Source organism: Bos indicus, chromosome 12, assembly GCF_029378745.1.
Source record: "Bos indicus isolate NIAB-ARS_2022 breed Sahiwal x Tharparkar chromosome 12, NIAB-ARS_B.indTharparkar_mat_pri_1.0, whole genome shotgun sequence".
In the NCBI taxonomy this organism is placed as follows: Eukaryota; Metazoa; Chordata; class Mammalia; order Artiodactyla; family Bovidae; genus Bos; species Bos indicus.
The window spans coordinates 67756137-67778974 of record NC_091771.1 but is presented as its reverse complement, the minus strand read 5'-3'; the positions used below and the strand labels follow the sequence as shown (position 1 = coordinate 67778974).

The 22838-nt window shown below is 38.5% G+C and overlaps 1 protein-coding gene across 2 annotated transcripts in view; it reads right to left on the bottom strand.

Annotated features, from left to right (window-relative positions):
* Positions 1 to 22838, bottom strand: part of GPC6 (glypican 6) — a 1232201-nt gene that overhangs the window by 911854 nt on the left and 297509 nt on the right. For both annotated transcript variants that reach the window (XM_070800380.1, XM_019971626.2), the window contains exon 2: positions 11524 to 11682. In XM_070800380.1, the coding sequence (XP_070656481.1) occupies positions 11524 to 11682 (159 nt within the window). The remainder of the gene's footprint in view (positions 1 to 11523; positions 11683 to 22838) is intronic.

Genomic DNA, 22838 nt, shown 5'->3' with positions numbered 1-22838 from the left:
ATCTTTTTCCTTAACTCATTACTTTGTGAAGAAGATTCATCCTACTTACTTCTTTGACCTTTTCTTTAATATACATCATAATTTATTATATCCCACAAATCTTCGGAACTATGTTGACATAATTCTGATTACACTCTCAGTAAAGAACACCAGCCCAATTATAGTATTAATAAAAGTGATCCAACGTTTTATTGACCAAATGCTATAAAGGGTAGGGAAATATTATTCCCCTCAAAACAGGAAATCCCTCCCTCCTTCCTACAGGGACTGGGTTCTGGTTTTCCTTTTATATTATAAACTATTAAACATAGGAAATAAGAGTTCCAACTTATTTTATTTTTTAGAAGTTAGTTGAATAAACTCTCACGAGAAATCAAAATTTGTATTACTATATTGGAGAAGGCAATGGCACCCCACTCCAGTACTCTTGCCTGGAAAATCCCATGGACAGAGGAGCCTGGTAGGCTGCAGTCCATGGGGTCGCTAATAGTCGGACACGACTGAGCGACTTCATTTTCACTTTTCACTTTCATGCATTGGAGAAGGAAATGGCAACCCACTCCAGTGTTCTTGCCTGGAGAATCCCAGGGACGAGGGAGCCTGCTGGGCTGCCGTCTATGGGGTTGCACAGAGTCAGACACGACTGAAGCGACTTAGCAGTAGCAGCATGTTTACCTCAGTGTCCTCAGAGATCAGATTTTTTTCCACAAGTGAGCCAAAATTTAAAGTAACTTTAACTTCTTTAATGCCTTAAGTTAAATTCTCCAAGTTTTCTGTAAAAAGTATATAATATTTTAAAATTTAAAAATGCTATTAAAAATAAATTATATACTTGGCTTCAGAAAACATCCTGTAAGTCACAAAAATAGAGAAAAAAAATTGAAATGCATTTTCTAGATTGTGAAAAATAAATATTTATTAGAAACTATAAGTATTTGTTAGAAACTATAAGTATCTAAAAAATAGGTATTTGTTAGAAACTAGAAAAATAAGTATTTGTTAGAAACTAGAAAATAAAAGAGGAAACAGAAAATTTGTGGTTCACAAATATAAAAAAAAAAATCAACTGCAGTATAATTTGGCCTGCAAAACATTACCTGAGTTGCAGATCTGGAGTGCAATTCAGTGTCAAAATCAGAAGGAAAAAAGAGAAACTTGAATAAGGTATAAAAAAAGAAAAATGCCATTTGGTCAATAGATGCTTGAATCCCACCTTACATAAGGTGGACCTTTTATTGGCAGCCCTTAAATGACCTTAACAGGACAGAGCAAAGATGGAAAAGCTTCTGTCATTCTTATCTGCCTCAGCCCGACATCCTGATAACTGATCTCTCAACTCCACTTACCCAGTGATACTCAAAGGGTGCTGACCCAGACATGTGAGATGCTTAAACAAAATGAAGATTTCTAAATCCCAAAGGGACCACAGAATCACAGACTGCACTGTTTGAAATTGGAAGAGGACTAACACAGCTTTAAAAATTACTATGAAGTGACAGTAATCAAGGCATTGTAGCAAGGGCTTAAGGACAGACAAGTAGAGAGCTCAGAAATATATCCTTACTTACAGGGTTATTTGACTTTTACTGAAAAAATCAAAACAGTCCAATAAAGAAAGAAAATGTTTTAATGTTTAAAAAATGTTTTAAAAAAATTTCCAGAGTTTGAGCACACAAATCTCTGTGTTAACTGCTCCTTTGAGAGACTTGTGTCTCTTAATCCCTCCTTACTCACATGTATAAAGCTCTGTGTGTACGTGTGTGTAAGTGCATTCATCCCACTTTTTGAGCTAAGGTTCTCCTTCCACTCCAAATAAAGACCACCTTCATCCTGGGAATTTAAAATTAGTTCTATTAAATCCACTGGAATAAATACTGCTGAAATCAAATATGACTTCCAGGTTTATGGACCCTCAGAGTTAATAGATAACTAAAATTCAAGGCTTCCTATTTTCTTCTGTCGCATTTATTATAGGAGCTTAAGTAATTCATCTGACTGGTCTGTGCCCTTGGGTCTGTGTGGGTTGGTGCCACAGTCAAACAACACTGCAGCATTGTTAAATATGTTCCATATTAAGTCAAGTCTAGGAAGATAAAATAGAAATAGGAGACCTAATCTCTATACTTAATGAGCTTAGACTTCAACAGGGAATAGATCATACTTTTTTTTTCAAGAATACTATTAAAAGAACACTAAATAAGTGAAAGTGATAAGGTGTCGACTTCATAAGCACCGAAGGGAAGGAGATAAGACAGCAGGAGAACCAAAACTTGTAGTGACTACACACTGTTCTTTCAAAAGCAGAAAATACGCAAAGAAATTTTCATATAAAAAATAGGTGGAGAAGTACAGTTTCTTCCAACATGGAAAAGCCTTGGAGGCCCAATTTCCTGCTATCTTCCTTCAAAGTTTGTCTTTCATTTTCAAGTTGTTTGGATTCAATTAAACCACTAGGTAGGGAGGATACAGTATGAAGATCACGTATTACTATATATAATCATCTGAAGAATAATATTTGTCTATTTAATGAATATTAAAAAACCATTTGAAAGAATAATAAGTGAAAAATTCTGAAACTGTAATGGGTGATTTTTTCCTACAATTTCTCTGAGTGTCATGAATCATGCAAGCTTATTAGCTAAATCTACCTCTGCATGTGAAATTAGGATTCTCCCCCTTTTTAATGGAATAAAGGGAATCACATGGAATTAATTGTTTAGACATGCTGTCTTTTCCTTTGGATTTGCTAAAAAGCCAAACACATAGAGCTCATGATGGTTGTGCTTCAACTAAGAATCATTAGAAGACTACCTAGTGATATAGGAATATTATTTATAATGCATTTATAATCTACACCTTACATTTTCTTCTGAATCTTGCCAAAGTTTGTGTTGGAATAATCTGCTTGTCTTGGTGTCCATACATTTTCTAACCAAGAGTTTGACATTTTGAATCACACTTAATAGGAACATCTAAGGATTTAGCCTCATTTTCACAGGCCTGTTCTTGCAGATAAACTAGAGATGCCAGTTCTAGCAACACAATAATAAAATGTTGGGTGGAAGCAGAAGCTAAGTGACCCTGATCTGAGTTAAAAGATCTATAAGTTGTGTTCATCTCTGCAATTTGAAAATGGCATGTTGAATTTACTATTTAAAACATTTAAAACTAGTAAAAATTTACCATCATTGAATTGGCAAGACATAAGATTGGTAATATGCACTAACATTGTTCTGCATTCGGAATGAATTCACAGTTTGGAAATCTTCAGTCCTGCATATGCTTAAGTCAGTTCTCTCTTTAAAAAAATATTAATTACAGATATTGGGGATCACCCAAAAGTGAGAACATTATAAGAAAGACCCATGGACTCACTAACCAGTTTCAACCATGATAATTTTTTATGTCCATCTTGTTCCTTCTAAGTGTCCACCTCAGGGATTCCATCAGGACAGGGTATGCCATTTGAAATAAAGATTCACCTGCATAGTTTGCTTTTGAATCTTAAAAAAGCATACAAACATTTTTCTTATTCATTTATCATGTTATCTGCTTGGAAAAGGGAGGTCTTATATCGTCTCAGTGAATGAAGGAAGCCCAGTTTTTATTCCAATTCCACACCACTTGAGAAAGGTCAAAAGCGTCTTCATACAAAATTCCAGCTCAAGAGTTAGGACTTACACTGTTCCCCATTGCACATCACACCTCACAGGAGATAATGAAGTCTCCATCAACTTTATACACACCACACAACTGAACCAGTCTACACTGAGCTACTGCATTCCCAGGTCTGGGGACCAAAATGTTTCCACCCAACTCTAATTTACATCACCATTAAATATTTTTCTTGATTTTCATTAAAATAAGAAAACCTGTTTTCTCTATCCAGTGGCAGATGAATTTAATTGAAATAAAATTTCTCTTATAATTTAGTCATGCTTACTCAAAGGATTAGTGAGCCACTGTCAGGGAAGAGATACTTGTCTGCTCATTAACATTCATGACCAAGAACCCTTCTGGTAGGCTGGTCTCAGCCTCTGATAGAGAAATGCTTAAAAGAACTGGCTTGTCTGTGAAACAGCTGCTCAGCAAAGCCACCATGCAAGGGAACTGGTGATAATAAGATGATAATATTACAACTACACTGGGAGCCTAATGTTTTCAGTTACTCTGAGGTATGTGGTAGTGGGATAAGAATTAGAAAATGATTGGGAGTCTATCACAAAGGACACGAAGCTACTGATCAGCAGTATTTTCTTAGTTTTGAAAGAGCTGTCCAAAGAGAAGAAAGAGAGACAGAGAGAGAAAGGAAGGAAGAAAGGAAGGAGGGAGGGAGATTCCACTTACACAAAGATCTGGCTTCTTCATGCTCTGCATTGAAAGAGTCTTCAACCATGCAAGGACCATTTATCCCAACACCCACAAGGAAGGCATTTGCGATTTATAAATCTGTTTACCAATTCCGGCAAAACCCAATCCCTGATTAGCTGATTCTTGTTTTTGGAAGGGCTGCCCTTTGGGAAAATTGTCAGATTACTTTCCAAAGCCAGAGAGACCATTTCTCTAATTTCTAAAACCCAATTCAGCACATTCTGACTTCCAGAGGAGCGTCATCCAGATGAAATTCATATCAGTGATATGTATGTATTCAGTCATGTCCAATTCTTTGCGACCCCATGGACTATAGCCCACCAGGCTCCTCTGTCCATGGGATTTTCCAGTCTAGAATACTGGAGTGGGTTGCCACGCCCTCCTCTATAGGATCTTACCAACCCAGGGATCGAATCCACATCTCCTAGTTCTCCTGCATTGCAGGTAGACTCTTTACTGTTGAGCCAGCAAGGAAGCCCATATATTGCTGATATACTGGCCCAGCAATGTTCAGGGAGGCATTTGGGTAACTACATTATACGCTGATTAACATGATAACCCTCAGGAAGTTACAGTTAACGTGTTATTCTGGTCAATAATCAAGGGGGGTAGTAACATAAGAAATGGAAATATCACATCTGTGTATTCTTAAATAATATCAAGAAAGTGGTGTGTGTGTGTCCTAAGTGTTTGTTAATGTGCTAGGATATGGGAGGTAGTCTGTAACAGGTGTGTTTGACTAACTGCGCTTTATTTGGAAAATAATTATTGCTCTTGAATTACTAGAAAAATCTGCCTCCCTCCCCACCCTTGCCCACCTGCCAAAAATACATATATCACAAGTCAACATGAAAGGTAAAACATTATTTAAGGAACAGCAAGAAGAAGTCAGTCCAGGACTGTGGTAGGTTAGGTGTAGAAATATTTACTCCTCTCCTCACCTCCATCTTCTTCGGGGTTAAACACTTTCTGCCCATCAATGGTGGGAATGACCACAAGATCTGTTTTGGCCAACAGGAGCTGAGACAACAACCAGCCAACTCTAATTTAGGCTTTAAGGGGCATCATGCATCTACGTGTGTAATACAGTCTCCAGACTCCACCATGAGAAGAATGTAGATAGAGAGCTACTTCCAAAATACGTCTGGAACAGACCAGACCAAATCCACAGTTTAGAGGCAGCCTCGTTGAGCAAAGGCCTGAAACAGCCAAACTCCAGCTACCCAAAGACACATTCAAGGAAAAAGAGAAGCATCTTACTTATGCCCTGAAATGCTGTGGTTGTTTGTTACAAAACAACAGCAGACTGATACAGGAACAAAAATGTTTCTGCAGATTATTTACATCATGAATGTATGCCAAATGTCAATAAATTAACACTGTTGAGGGGACTCAATTGTAATTATGTTGGCATGTCCCAAGGACTTTGTGGACTATGCAAACAAGTTTGATGCCTATGCTTCCTCCTGCCACCCGCCTCCTGGCACCTCTTTAACCTTCACAACCTTAAGTCATTCTTTCAGGGTCCAGTGTGTTCCATCTTCTAAAAGTCTTCTCTTGTTTAGTTGCTCAGTTGTGTCTGACTCCTTTGCGACCACGTGGACTGCATCCCTCCAGGTTCCTCTGTCCATGGGATTTCCCAGGCAAGAAGACTGGAGTGGGTGGCCAGTTCCTACTCCAGGGGACCTTCGCAACTCAGGGATTAAACCCATGTCTCTGCATTGGCAGGCAGGTTCTTCACCACTGAGTCACCAGGGAAGCCCTATCATAGCAAGCACTATTCACTTATATTTTTGATTTTCTTCACTAGTGTCTCAATAAAATACATGACTCCTTCCAGTTTTCTCTGGACTTCCACTATATGGCAGAGTCAATTGTGGCTCCCTTAGAGTTAGCTTTATACGGATGTCTAGACCCCCAACAAGGTAAATTCTGTGATGGACTGACCATATTTTTGTCATTATTAGTCATCTTTGCATGTACTAGACCTAGACCCTTAGCTAGATGTCTCTATACAATAGGTTCTGAATAAATGTTTCCAAATTGAAATCTCACTCACACACACACACACACACACACACACACAGCACCCATGTGATAGGACATTTAGAAGACTCTGCTACCATAAGGAAAACTACTCAGGGATTTTTGCTTTTCAAATAAGTATATTCTGTGAGAAAATTAGGCCATATTTTAAAGATATCATTACATTATTGTCATCTCTACAGCATATAGATGAGAAATGATATTTAAAAAGAAAACACAAGCAGATTTGCAGCGTAAAAATATTATGGCGCCATGTATAAATTATTTCCGCATTCAGTCAAAATGAGAATTCTGAGGGTGTTACCATGGAATAAGTTCTTTGGGAGGATGGAAATTACTGCTCAACTTTTTTTTTTTTCTTTTGCTTTTGCTTTTAAAAATGTACTTGCTGCCAAGATCTCTGGACAAATGTATATCATAAAAATACATAAATAAAAACCAAGAAGCAAAGTAAAATAATAAGACCAAGAATACACTAAACAAAAAACCTCATATTGAGATTCAGATGAATAAATACCAGCTCAAATAAATATAAAGAAAAAACTGCCAAAGTAATATATCCCTTCAACTAAATTTTTCAGTTTCTGAATAATCCATATTCCATATATGACTCTGGAGAATAGGGTGCTTGTGCTTACATCAGGATAGAAGCTACCAGGGCTTCATGAGGTGAGGAGAATAAATAATATGCCTTCATTGATTCAATAACTTTTTTTTGCACAAAACACTCATGTCCCTTTAATTTAGGGACAATATTCAATTAAACACTGATGCTGCCCTTTCCAAAAATATGGCTAGATTCTTTAGCCACCAATATCACAATTTCCTTGTTGAAAGAAAATCAGTAATTTTTAGCCAGCATCCACTGAAAACAAATAAAAGCTGGGTTAGAATTTCAGCCAAATATCGACTTGCTATCACATTACTATTTCTAAGTCTGATGTAAGTCAAGAGCATCAGGTTACAGTCTTGGTTTCATCATTCTTGGTGGAAACTTGGCAAGTCATTTACGCTCTCCAGGCTCCAAGTTCCTTGGGGGCTGGACTATATTTAGGTGAGTAATTTTATTTTCTTTCTTTAAGGATTTTTTTTTAATCTCTTCCCACATTTCTCTGTAAGATATTTCCACCTCTTTCCCACAATTACTGGGAGTAACTGACAGTGGGAGATAGAGGAAAAGATGCTGCTGATGGTGAAATCTCAGCACATTTGGACACTAGAAAACAAAAGAGAGATTATGGGGTGGTTGTGGCTAAGAGCAAGCACTCAGGAGGGCTAGCCTGGGACAGGACGCTGACTCTGCCACTGAGAGTCTATGTGTCTCTGCACTGGAGCTCACTGCTGGTAAACAGGCTAATGTCTGTAACGGGCGAGGAACGTGGCCAGATGTTGCCTATTATTACCATTCCTATTATCTGAGTATTTGGTTGCTCTCCATTTTCCTAGATCTTTACAAATTTGAAGCAAGACAGCCACTGGGATTTGGACACAGAGGCCAATCTGACAGGTCGGGCAGTTACTAAACACCAAAATGCTAGGAAAATGAGTGGGTACACAAAGATGTCACTCTGTTTATCTGTATTTTTATACGATCCATTTGTTTGTATATTTCTGGCTATCTGGGGTACTTGGCAAAAGTGAGAAAGCCCATAAGTCAGGGAATAGAGTTGTGATCATTCTTCCAGGTGTACCTGGCTGGACCTTCATCCATAATTTTAACCACTGGAGTGTATTAGAAAACCTAGGCTTGGCTACAGAGCAAACTGAGCGCATCCCTGTGTCTTTGAGAATCAGCAGTGGCCAGGTTCTGGCCAACAGGTGAGGGGTTTGCAGGGATATATAACGCCAAGCAGAGGTGGAGATTTGGCCAGAAAAGGAAGAACAAACAAACAAATAAAAACCATGCAAGACACTTGGAAGAGTACTAGTGCCAAGGATATAAACTTGAATATACATTCATCATATTTCAACTCTATGTTTAAAAAGGGGAAAAAAATCTACTCATCTATAAGGAAATTCACTGCTAAAGAGCGAAAATTTCTGCAATTGGTTTTATATACTTTTTCAATTCATTGCCTCACAGCTACCCTTTTTTTCTATTCACTGCTTCACAGCAATACATTTTCAGCTAATGGAGCTAGGGACCAAAGCTGGGCCCTTTAAGGAAATTGGAGAAAATTCATATTCATTCAGGTTTAGCTTCCAACCAGGCAATGAATATTTATAATTTTATACAGTATCTACTAAATATTACCAAAGGTATTAATAGAAAATGGGAAAGAATATGACAATAAATGTAATGTTATGTTCTGTTAAATGTTTCTGAATTTCAAATTTTAAAAGTCACCTCTACCACAAAATGACAAGCTAAATGGAATAAAAACATTTCTAGCAAAATGACTAGACTGTAGACTAATGATTAACTATGATTGAATCTAGCCGCTCTGAATAGAGTTTGGACTGAATCACATATATTAGGTGCAATTTAAATTGTTGCTGTACTTATTGAAAACAGGAAGGTAAATGGCCACCTTCTTATATGATACAGTCCTCTTTCATATAATAAAGAACACATAACCAACAAAGATGCCTAAAATCCAGATGAGAAATCAAGATCTCTGAGAAAGTGGGACCAGAGGCAGAGATGCAAAATGAACACTTTGGATCAAGAGACTCCAGCAATCATGCAAAATGACTCAGAATAGGAAGCTACTAAAAATAAAGCCCCTCAAAGCACCATCAGGTTCATCCAGGAATATAAAAAAAAAGCGGTAAGGGAACAAATGGAAAACTGCCCTCATGAATGTACCAGCATTCCTGAAAGATGACTTGGCAGGATCGCTTTTGTGGGATAAAAAGATAAATCATACAATTGCATGGATGACCTTCATGAAATTGCTCAAAGTGCAGAAATTATAATGGTGACTAATTTTTATAATTTTTTAAGACAACTCTTCAGAAACTAAGCTCACCAGATCCCATTTATATTTTGGGAAAAAAAAAAGCTGAAAGCTTCCTTTCTCTCCCATCCCAGCCTAATGCAACTATAATGAAATGCACTGTAGTTAAAGAATTCATCACCCCCATGTCAGATCAAATCTTAGCAAAATCAATGTCCTGTCAAACCAACTGACATAAGACCCTTAAATACATTAGAACAATTTAGAACATACCCGTAAAGAGAGAGACAGAGAGAGAGAGAGAGAAAGCAAGAAAGAGAGAGTGGGTTTTTTAATAGGAGAAACACATCTGGGTTTAATAATTATAAATCCAAAGATATTGAAAGTCATTGATAGACGAATACAGGAAGTACCTGACTCAGTCTTGTTGAATAGCTTTACTCATTATAAAAAAAAAAAATCAATACCCCAAAAATCTACCTTAAGTCTAATATTTTTATTTAAAGGAATATATATTATGTAACATGGGCTTCCCCAGTGGTTCAGTGGTAAAGAACCTGCCTGAGACACAGGTTTGATCCCTGGGTCAGTAAGTCTGCAGGAGGGCATGGCAACCTACTCCATTATTCTTGCCTAGAGAATCCCACGGACAGAACTGCCTGGCGGGCTATAGTCCATAGGGTGGCAAAGAGTGGGACACGACTAAAGTGACTGAGCTTGCACGCAAGCACAAGGTGAATACTGCCCTGGGATTATTCCTACTTAATTTTGGAGCACAACCTTATAAAAGCACTAAGAGCTGTTTTCTAAAGATACAGGTCAAAGTCAGAGCAGCAGGTCACCCTCCCCTGCTTTCTGTAACACAGGATAACGTGTCTCAATTTGCTTCAATTTGAAGTAATACTGTACATTATAGTTCCTCAAGAACAGAGCCCCTTCAGGGCTCCTAAAAGTCACTGGATTTATAATCTGTAAATCAAGGCCAACTCCTAAGTCCTCACTAGTTGTTGTACTCAAGGGAACAATAGTCACAGCATCATATCTAAATAAAGAGTTACTTTTATATACATCCGCACATACAGTTGAACACAGAGTGAGAGAAAGAGGAAGAATGTGAAAACACTGAAATATACTTGCAACAGTACAAGTCCCTTTCATTTCCACAGAAAATGTCACATAATCTTGATTTTAGAACCTGGAGGACTAATCTAAGAGACATTGGCGCATCCAATTTAAAGCAGCCACCAAGAACATTTTATGTACTACAGAGAGAGAAAGAAAAAAAACAAGACAAACATAGTAAGATTTTTCTGAACCAGCTTTGTTGTGCATTGATTGGAAAGGATGGAGGAAATGAATGGCTGTTCTGTTTCTGTCGGGCAATTTCCTAAGACCAAGGCACCCAAGAAAGGGTCGCTACAATTTGAAAGTCTGGTTTACAAGGAGCCATAGGAAGGGGCATTCATTTCATAGAGCACTGACAACACCTCACTACCCAAGAATATTATCTTTATCGTTCTCATTATTCATTCAGTTGAAAAAGTCAGATTGCTTTTGAAAATCTTTCTGAGGCTCCAATGGGAAAATCCAACACTGCATCCTAGTCATACTTATTTTTGCTCATTGTGCTTTCTAATACAAAATGCTTATTTAACAAACAGAATATAGAAATGAAGTCAATTGCTTATAACCAGGAAATCAATGAAGGGTCAGAACCTTCTGTCAGACGATTTCAACTACAATATAAAATGCAGTTACTTACGTTACAGGAAATGTACATTCTAAAATAAAGGAGTCCACATCAACTGGCACTTAAAACAAGTCTGTCCTCTTAAAAAGTGACGTTCTATTTCAAATACTTTTAAATGACATTTAATGACTTCAAGGCAAATCCCTAGATGGAAACTGAAGACGAGCTATGGTGTGACAAAAGCTGACTTAGAATCACTCTAATAATGAAAATGTAAGCCAAAATCATTCCAAATAAATCTCACAGGCAAACTGCAAATGCCAAACAGCTCTTTGTTAACTCAGGTTTTTCCAAGCTGTCAAGAGTGCTCATGGCTTTCCTAAAAATAGACACAGGTATAAATGTTTAAGAAGGAAAGAAAAGCTTCCACTTAGAGAAAATGTTTTCCATATAGAATCAAGAATCTCGCCTCGAAAAGCACACCCAGCACAAGGAGAAGGAAAAGCTGCCACCTACCGTCAAACTTCTTGTGTCTGGACACGAACGTGGTGCGCACAAAGTGGCTGGTCTCCTCCACCAGGTTTTCAAACTCCAGTTTGCTCTGTTGACTGAGCTTGTCTTCCATTTCCGTGGTGCAGCACGTGTACTCTTGAGGACAGATTCTTAAGTGTTCTCCTGCAAGAAGGAAGGGAATGTCAGCACAGAATGATCAGGCCTTCAGGGTGTTTGTTTTTCTGGCATTTCCCTCAAATACTGGGGTCCCTGTTTCACCAGCCCCTCAGCCCTCTCCACGGACTTTTATCTGGGCCTTGGGGTGCCTACCATTCCAAATACTCCAGACTCAAGTTGAACCCAAACCCACTGTCTGATAGCCTCTGCCCTCCCCAATAAATTCATGTGTTGAATCCTAAGCCCCAGGGCGACGATGTTAGGAGATAGGGCCTTCAGGAAGTGTTTAGGTCATGAATGGGATTGGTACCCACACTCAAGACCTACAGATGAGTCCCCCAAGAGATCAAGCTTGCTCTTTCTGTCCCATGAGAACAGAGCCAAAAGATGGGGTCTTGAATCAAGGAGTAGACCCTTATCAGACACTGAATCCACCAGTGATGCGATCTTAAACTATCCAGCCTCTGGAAATGCGAGAAGTAAATGTTTGCTATTTATCAGCCAGAAGGAAATGGCAACCCACTCCAGTACTCTTGCTGGGAAATCCGATGGACAGAGGAGCCTGGTAGGCTACAGTCCGTGGGATCGCAAAGAGTCAGACACGACTGAGCAACTTCACTTTCACTTCTCACATTCATGCATTGGAGAAGGAAATGGCAACCCACTCCAGCGTTCTTGCCTGGAGAATCCCAGGGACGGGGGAGCCTGGTGGGCTGCCGTCTATGGGGTCACACAGAGTCGGACACTACTGAAGCAACTTAGAAGCAACAGCAACAGTTTATGATATGTCGTAGCACCCAAAGTGACGAAGAGACCTGACATTTAGTTCCAGCCCCCATCACATAAGTAGAGGTATGTTAAAGACCTCAGAAGACCACAAGGTCCCTGCTTTTATTTGAAATGTACTGAGTAACAACAGGTGACAAGAGATGCAACACAGTTATAAGTGTGCTTATCTTTAGAAACCTCGAGTGAGGCAAGAAACAGTCAGCCCACCACCATAGACTGTTAGACGGTGGGGGCAAGAAAAGATGGCAATCACTCACTGAGTTCTGTTTCTGCCCGTTCGACCGCCAGAATGCATCAGCCTTCCTCCCTGTGAAAGTAAGTGTGATTTTACTGGCAGGTCTCCTATGCCACGCGTTCCCTTGGTTGACATTCCTTGTCAGAGAGAAATGTCTCCTGCAAGAAGAAAGGCGCCAATGGGTTTAATTAATGCTTATGTCGTAGGGAAATGTAAAGTAAGAGCTAATGAAAGTCTTGGGTTTAATTTGATAGATTTATCTCTGGATATACTAGGCCGCTTCTTTTGACAATATTGCTTTCTTCAGTGCTATTCACAAGTGGAAGCCAAACCCTTGCTTGCTTCATGAAATTAAAATGGTCTGTTATTGCATAAAATGTGAATTTCCAATTGATTCAGCTCTGTTAGTGTCAAAAATGTTTAAGAGAGCCAGTGGAGGGAAGAAGGAAAATCCACCCAACATTTTGCTAAATAAAACCAACAAATTGCTCCTGTGATTAAAATCACTATAGGGCATGGAGAAACCAAATGAACAGAGTACTTGATGTGGTGATTAAAATTCATTTATAATGTTTAACAGTACTTATATAAAATTATGCCCCATGTGAAGTATAGGGTGCCTGTCTCATGGTTCTTCATGAAGTTGGATGCTTTCATGCCTACTTAAAACAACCCCAGAATAAAAAAAGGATCACAGGTCTGCATTAAAGTTAGAACTTATATAATTCCTGAAAGGGAAGGAGACCATAAAATGTTATGAATATCTTTTTTAAAAAGGAAGGAACATGCAGTGTACTTGAGAATGATAAACATCAAATTCAAGATCACAGTTTCCTCCCAGGAGGAATTAGGATTTGAGAGCAATGCCCAAATACTTTTATCTGTAATCTTTTATTTCATAAGTTGCTAGATATTTACATGGTGTTTATTATATTACTATCATTACTTTTCTGCACATTTCAAATATCTTCTAATAAAAGCTTCACAGTATGTTATGAAAAAGTTATACCAGATAGGAAGGCAGGGGGTACATATGCATAAAGACAAAACAAACTGCTCTGCACATTCAGAATCCAGCCTGGCACTCACAGCCAGCTCACCATAGTCTATTACATGTAAACAAGGTCACAGAACACCCATCTCAGACCAGATCATTCTGACACCATGATGACATGAGACAAAGGAAGACCACATAAACATTTTGTCTAAACACACAAAAACAAGGTGATTGTGCCATCCAAAAGTACCAAAAATCTCCTCTCACTGCAAGATGAGCACCCGTACGTTTACATTTATCCTTTTATTGATTGATCTTCACCATAGTCACCCCCCTTGCTGGTCACGTTGGTTAAGATACTTTACTATGGAATTACCTCTACTTTCTGAGAGCATCCGACCTAGGGTGAAGTGCTGCTTCTTGGAGCACTTCCCCCACATCATCCACCAAAATCCAAATCCTATAAAAGAATCTGTTAAAGTCCCTCTTGGGCTTTCCAGGTGGCACTAATGGTAAAGAACCCGCTTGCCAATGCAGAGACACAAGAGGCATGGGTTTGATCCCTGGGTCGGGAAGAACACCTGGAGGAGGGCATGGAACCCACTCTAGTATTCCTGCCTGGAGAATTTCACAGACAGAGCAGCCTGGGGGCTACAGTTCATAGGGTCTCAAAGAGTCAAGTATAACTGAGGCGACTAGGCAGACATGCCTACAAGGTCCCTCTAACTAAAAAATCCTGAGGTTCTCTATGGTGTATTCTTGCTTGCTGCATTGAGTGATAACTCATTCGACACAGGTGTGTTCCTGATGGGCTCTGATTTGAAGGGGCAAACCATTCCAAAAGGGGGTGGGATAGAATATGAAAATTTTGAAATTTTTCCCCTAGTGCTTCTGATACTCATATCCCACTAAGAAGCATAGTTCTAGAGTTGAAGAGACTGGGAAGGAATAAGTGTGGCAAATGGTCCACAAATCACTAATTTTCTTTTTTAAAATATCAAAACTAACTGATAAGAACAACACTGTTTCCAGATCAAATAGATATTTAAGATTAACAACTTTGCAGAATGTTCATTTCTCTAACCTGTTATAAAACACTGAAAAAAAAAACTCTATTCCATTTCTACTCTAATCTGCACAATTGAAACATGCATTTCTCAGGATTTAGTAGTACATTGGGACTGCGTTCTATTTCTGAATCATTACAAGTGAGTTTACAACAAAAGGCATGGGACTTCTGGTGAAAAACTGACCAAAAGAAAATAAACATTTCGTGACCTGAGGGTAATAGTTGTATTGGGGATATTTGTGAAAGAAACGTTATGGATCTACATTCATGAAATTAAAATGGATTGGTGGTCTTCTGATTTCTAATCGCAACAAGAAAATCAGTATTTTATCTCAGGTGATAAATAAAAAGAGAAAGGTGCTTCTTAGCGGGGTCAATTTAAACCAAACCTATTCTGTGTGTGTGTATAGGGCCATGAAGATATATGTAGGAAGTTGACTTACTAATGCAAAGCAGGGTGAGATTTTTTTTAAATCTTAGTGTCCTTAAGAAGGTAACTGATGTCTCCTCCTTTGTTCCTGGCAGGAAAAAAAAAAAAAACTAAAGAGATGGAAAGACAGAGATATATAAATTAGAAAAAGTGAAGATATGGGGAAATCACCAGAATCTTGAAGAATCATGCTACAGGAAGAGTGAATCTTTTATGCAAAGTGCCTGTTAGAGAACCTAGGAAGAGACCACGATGATGTCCCCAAACAAACAGAACCAGAAGTCATGAAACATGCAGTCCATTGAGACTAAGCCTTGCTTCCTTCCTAACACAGCACTGGAGAAGAAGGTTGTGGAGGAATTAAATTCTTAATAGCTCCTCTCTCCCCCTCATCTGAGGCCACTGATCACTGTGAAAACAACTGATGACTTTGAATGGCCAAGAAGACTTAGGACAATTGGCTAATTTTGTTTTGAGTTTTGACCCTACAACAGGGTCAAACATAGCCCCTGGGCCATATCCAGCCTGCCATCTGTATTGATAAGACCTGTAAGAAAAATTATTTTTTAAAAAATTTAAAAAATGTTATGTGCTATGTGATACTTTATGAAACCCCAATTTAACTGTCCATAAATAAAGTTTTATTGGATAACAGTCCCACCCACTCATTCATACCTTGTTTATGGCTGCTGTAGTGTTAGAAGAGCAGAGGAGTTATGAGAGAGACCATAGGTCTGTAACACCTGAAGCAATGACTTTCTGAAATCAGACATGACAGCTACTTGGCTGGATAAAGAATTACTTCTCACAATTTCTCCAAAGAGCAAGAATATGAAATTTTTCTCAGCCTACATACTTCCTGACACTTACAGTATTTTTTATTAATAAGATTAACAGGGTTTCTTCCCAAGTTGTAATTTATGAGGGTGAAAAAATCTGTTGTCCTTTTAGAGTTTTCCACCCACCTTACTTTCTCAGATCCCCTTAGGTTCTCTACATGTTACCTATTCCATAACTAGATACAATATTTAGCTCAACTGGAGCACCACCAGGCACCTCCAAGATCACTAATAATAAAGATACTAAATAGATGGTTCCAGAAGGTCAGGATAAGAGACAATAATGGCAGAAAATGTAAGGTTGAAACTTTGATGAGTGTGCCTTGACATATCAAACACGTATTGAAAATCTCCTCTGTGCAAATCATGATGATAGGTTCACATCCAGGAAGATTAGACGCAAGGTCAGACAATCAGTTTACACATGTGCTTGTTTTCTTAGGGCCTCTGAAGTTCATGCTAGTGAATTCCCAAGTCCCTGAATTTTTACAGAAATAGTCATTAGCTCTAAAATAAATATTGGTATTACTCAGCCATAGAAAAGAATGAAGTAAAAAAAAACATAGAAAAGAATGAAGTAATGATATCTGCAGTGGAAAGGATGGACCTAGAATTGTCATATTGAGTGAAGTCAGAGAAAGACAAGTATCACATGATATTACTTATATGTGGAATCTTAAAAAAAAAAAAAAAAGGTACAAATGAACTTATCTATAAAACCGAAAAAGAGTTACAGATATAGAAGACCAATGGTTACCAAGGGCTAAGAGGTGAGGTAGAGATAAACTGGAAGGTTGAGGCTGCTATATACACACTACTATATATAAAATAGATGACTAATAAGGACCTATAGTGTAAGACAGAGAATTCCACTCAATACTCTTTAATGACCTATATTGGAAGAGAATCTAAAAAGAGCAGATATATGTATATGCATGACTGATTCACTTTGCTCATTTCACACCTGGAACGGACACACCATTGTAAACCAACTATACTCCAATAAAAATTAAAACACACACACACCCAAAGAAGAAATTTAAGCTGGAATTTTATTATAACCAAAATAAATAAGGGGAATGGTAAATGTGAAAGAAGGGAGTTCCACTGGAAGACAGAGGATGAGCAAAGGCTCTGGGACATAAACGCACACCATAAATTGTCATCTGTTTTCCAAGACAGAAGAGATGGGGCTGTTCCTCCCTCTACACACTCCTTTCAACTACGTGTCACCCTTTCTTTACAAAGTCTTTCCATGAATGCCAGCCCAGGAGTTCGTTTTCACTCCAAGATGCTGGATGACAGCAGAAATGTGACGCTTGCCAGATGGAGCTCCCTCCAGGGAGGGCCCAGCGTCTGAAAGCCTCCAGGAATAGACCTGGTGAGTGGCACGGTGGGAAAGAGCAGGAGACAGGAGGACCTCATTAACCACAGACGCCGGCCTCTGTGGGTCAGTGACCAGAGACTCACTGCCCTCGGAGGTGACACATGGGGACCGCAGGATGCCCACCCCAAATAAACAAACAACAAAAATGCAATGACTGAATGAGTCACATTTCACAGCCTACAGACAGGCAAACACTTGGTTTTACAGAGCTTGGGAGTATGGAGGGAAATTACTACCCTGACACTTCCTAGAAGGCAAGTAGGAGGCAGGGAGGCTCACGAGGGAGGGACTATATATATATAGTTATGACTGGTTCACATAGTTGTATGGCAGAAACCAACACAACATTGTAGAGCAATTATTTTACAATTAAAAAAAAAACAGAATAAAAGCAAGCTGAAGATTATTTTAAGAAAGAAAGTAGGTAGGAAATCAAAAAAACTCAAAAATACAAAGAAGATGGCAAGAGCTCACAATGCAAAGCACGTCAACGTCTGAATCTATAAATTCCATTTGATTAGAGTGCGATATTTGTCTTAGACTTGGCCCTCTTCAGAGCATGTGTTCTATGCCAAAGTTCTCTCATCCTTGAACTATTAGAATCCCCACAGTCAATTAGCTATGTCTGGTACCCAGATAGAGTCTCCTCATCATTTGATATGTCACCTCAAATAACCATTCATTTTATTCATCTGGTGCCTGGTAAGTTGACTGGAGCAAAGAATCGAAGGAAACAGGTTTAGGAAAGTTAAGAGTAAGTGAACTTTTAGCTGAATTTCTGATAGCTAAGAAAATTTAAATTGGAGTTAATAGTCCTGGACTGTTTTTAGTATTATAAAGTTCCTCTATGAGCTAATCAGAAGTGGCAGAATTTAGAAAAGTAGTATTTTTCAAATCTATGTTCCAGTTCATTTCTTTAAATTCAAATTCCCCAGACCTCCAAATAAGCACTTCTTAAACATTTTTCAGTGTGAAAGGTTATTATAAATGATCCTTTCATGTCTTGCGGGCTGCTTTTCTTTCACAAAGTTATTCGGTGCCATGATCAGAAATTTTAAACTTTCACACAACATGTGAGAAATTCATGTTCTACTTCAGTGGATCTTATCACTCAAAGAAGCTACAATCATGTCCTCCTTCATGTTTTTGACTTCCTGATAAAGACTTTGACTACCAGTTCCCTTCGTTATAAAATTTTCACTCTGCATGCTGTAAAAATAATTCTTTGAGTGGTACCCATGAGTTGTTTAAATCTGTTCCAAGAATTGCATAAATAGGATTTCAAACATAATGCTCTTAAGTTGTAAAGATCCCACCCTCATGGATCTTGTGCCAATGTTTCTGGCCTTTATCGTTTCCTTGCATTAGTTATTTCAGAAAAGCTGATGATCTGGGGCTGAAGTGAGGGCAAAGAATAAAAATGTGGTCAAAATTAGCCAAGAGTAAGGAGTTTGGGGGACAGAGAGCGGGCAGTGCTTGAATCAGGATGGTCTCAGAGAGTACGCAGTAGCTGGAGTAGGAAAAGCTATCTTTGCTTTTTCTCACATCTTACCTTGACTTGATATATAATAAAAATTATTAACCTTGTCAATAGTTTGATCTTTTCATACTGTTCATGGGCATATATATTGTCACCCTGCTTATTTAACTTATATGCACAGTACTTCATGCGAAATGCTAAGCTGGATAAAACACAAGCTGGAATCAAGATTGCTGGGAGAAATATCAGTAACCTCACATATGCAGATGACACCATCCTTATGGCAGAAAGCAAAGAGAAACTAAAGAGCCTCTTGATGAAGGTGAAAGAGGAGAGTGAAAAAGTTGGCTTAACACTCAACATTCATGAAACAAAGATCATGGCATCCAATCCCATCACTTCATGGCAAATAGATGGGGAAACAATGGAAACAGAGACAGACTTTTTTCTTGGGCTCCAAAATCATTGCATATGGTGATTGCAGCCATGAAATTAAAAGACACTTGCTTCTTGGAAGAAAAGCTATGACCAACCTAGACAGCATATTAAAAAGCAGAGACATTACTTTGCCAACAAAGGTCCATCTAGTCAAGGCTATGGTTTTCCCAGTAATCATGTAGGGATGTGAGAGTTGGACTACAAAGAAAGCTGAGTGCTGAACAATTGATGCTCTGAACTGTGGTGTTGGAGAAGACTCTTGAGAGTCCCTTGGACTGCAAGGAAATCAAACCAGTCAACCCTAAAGGAAATCAGTCCTGAATATTCATTGGAAGGACTGATGCTGAAACTGAAACTCCAATCCTTTGGCCACCTGATGCGAAGAACTGACTCACTGGGAAAGACCTTGATGCTTGGAAAATTGAAAGGAGGAGAAGGGTATGACAGAGGATGAGATGGTTGGATAACATCATCGACTCTATGAACACTGAGTCTGAGCAAGCTGAGGAGATGGTTAAGGACAGGGAAGCCTGGAGTGCTGTAGTCCACGGGTCACAAAGAGTCAGACATGACTGAGCAACTAAACTGAACTGAATAGATGGATGAGATTTAAATAGAAGGGGTTTCTCTTTATCTTAAAATGATTACATCTTTTTAAATTCATACATGTAAGACTTTGAAACATTTAATGAAAGCACTGTCCTAATACAAATGATTGTCAATATTTGTAAGTGAAGATAGACAAAGGTGTATACACACACACAAGAATACATAGCATAACCTTTTCCAGTATTTAAAGAGAGCAAAGAATAGAAAGATTTCAGAAAATAACTGAATTGCTGGCAAGTTTTCATCTTCTGCATAGGCAGCAGCTCAACAAAATTGTGGTTAAATTTCACAGGGACAACAGCAAATCTGAATGACGAGGTAATTCCATGATTCAAAATACAGCACAAAACAGCCACTCAACTTCCTACAACATTTCAACAAAAAGTTAATGAGAAGCAAATATAAAATATAATCTCAAAGCTAATGGATGAATCAGAGTTTCATAGTTAATGATCCTAAACCCATAGGTGGAAGGGTACTTAATAACAGTGAGTGTTTTTGGCATCTAGGTCACAGTAAAAGGTAAGAGGTGAATTATCGTGCTGTGTCTTGAGTCTTTTGAGCCTCTTCTAATCATATCCCTGTATTTTGTTGTTGAAGGATTAATAGAATCAGAAAAACATTAGAGTGAGAAATGATCAAAAGGCAGTACCCCCCTGAGAGGGGTACCAAAATTGAGTTGGGGAAAGATGGACAGTGGAAAATTAATGAGCATGCTATCCCAAGAGACGCACCTTCTGCTACACAGCCAGTCTGATCAACTCAGCAATCTTCCAAGGGGACCTTTCCTTTCTCACTCCTCTGTGTATTACACTCACCAGGTTGTAGTCTCAATATAAAATATTAGTACAGAAAGTAGTCACACTGATAATAAAATCTCAACATCCAAAAGTTAATTTTTTAGTCTCTAGATTGTTCTCTAAGAAGGAAATCCAGTAAAGAAAATCTTGATCTAATTATTTCTGCACTTCAAAATCAAACTGAAAGTTATCTAAGTATGGAAAACTTCAGTTATAATCTGTAAGTGTCTGAGAACAAGATAAGCAAAAAGCCAAATCAAGGTTTTGGACTCCTCATGCCTTCATGTCCACTCTTTGATGTACACTTATCTTTTTTCTTACATTTTCTATGTATTGGATTTTCATATGGCTACTCAGTTCTTTAGGATATAAATGCATTTTAATTATTTGAATTTTAACAAGAAGTAAAATAGTATTTCTTCTAGTCTAGGAGTGTCACAGAAAATTACAGTTTTGTGTCAATGTGGCTAGGCTATGGTACCCAGTAATTTAACGAAACATTAATCTAGGTGTTGCTGTAAAGGTATTTTGTAGATGTGGTTAAGATGTGTGATTTTAAGTAGAGGAGATTACTCTCCATACTGTGGGTGGGCCTCATCCAATCGATTGAAAGCCCTCATGGGCAAAAATTGAGGTTTCCTTGAGAAGAAGAAATTCTGCCTTAAGACTGAAGCATCAACTCTGAGTTTTCAGTCTGCCTGCCTACCCTACAGATTTCAGAACTGCCGGCTCCACAGTCACATCACTCTCCCTGTGTATATGCAAAAATACATATACATGTAGGTGATACACAATGCTGAGAATCATTGCTTATTCTTTTTTTCCCTTCTCAGTGCCCATCAATCCCAGTATCAGAGATACACAGGGCCAGTGTTTTTTGATAACTGTTTAACAAGCAACTCTAGGTTTCGACGGGGAGTTCTAATTTACAGTTTGGCAATGACCATGGTATAAATACTCTCACCACAAGCAATTTCTAGTTATCAAAATGATGCCCCTGAATTTCCAGTTGGGAATAGACACCATCACATAACACTTCTTCCTTACAGATACAAAGATATCAAGAATGTAACTAATAATGAAATGATTAGAAAGTGATATAATTAATTTAATTGTAAATTTATACAATGTGATTTGTTTTTCACAGCGTTCAGTATTTTTTATACCTACATTTGAAATAGCTCTACATAAAATGAGTTAAATACCAAGTAACAAAGTTAAAAATAAAAATGAAAACTCCTTTTTATACAAGTAACTAAATTAACTGATACAGGACAAGCAACTCAGTACTTTGGTATAGCAGCCCAAACTGACTAAGAAGGGAGCATGTGAGCTTGGAGTCTCCAAGAGCCATGTGGAGGCTCTATGAAGAGGAAACAGCAGATTCCTGATGCCGTTTGATCTCTTGTACCAAGCTGTGTTTGAAAACCCAAATTCTCCCACATTAGTCAATCATATAACAATGTGGTTTTTAAATAATGACTGCACTTAACAACAGGTTCACAAAATTCCTGTAAAATTAAGTGCACTCGCATTGGCTGGAATGTGCCACTTCTGGGTGCACCACGGCCTGAAGCTCAAGTACTGTGTGTTGTTGCCTGGCTTCTTCTTTCAATTACTTGAGCTTCCCTGGTGGCTCAGACAGTAAAGAATCCACCTGCAATGTAGGAGACCTGGGTTCCATCCTTGGGTCGGGAAGATCCCCTGGAGATGGGAATGGCTACCCATTCCAGTAATTTTTCCTGGAAAATTCCATGGACAGAGGAGCCTGGTGGACTATAGTCCTTGGTGTCACAGAGTAGGACATGACTAAGGGACTAACACTTTCACTTTTCACTTCAATTCCTTAGGTCCTCAAATTCAATGAAAATGATCCTAGACCAATGGAATCTGCCATTTCTACAACCCACATTGGAATCTAACGGCCAAATACCTACTTGCCTCAAAAGAAAACTGGTTCTCCCCAGCCATGTCTAGCTACTAACATACAGTAAAGAATTTCCCGAAGAGGCGAGAAAGGGTGAAATAGAGTAGTTATTTCAGGAGTGGGGACCTTGGCTAAACTGTGTGCTTAAAGGAAAAGTCAACA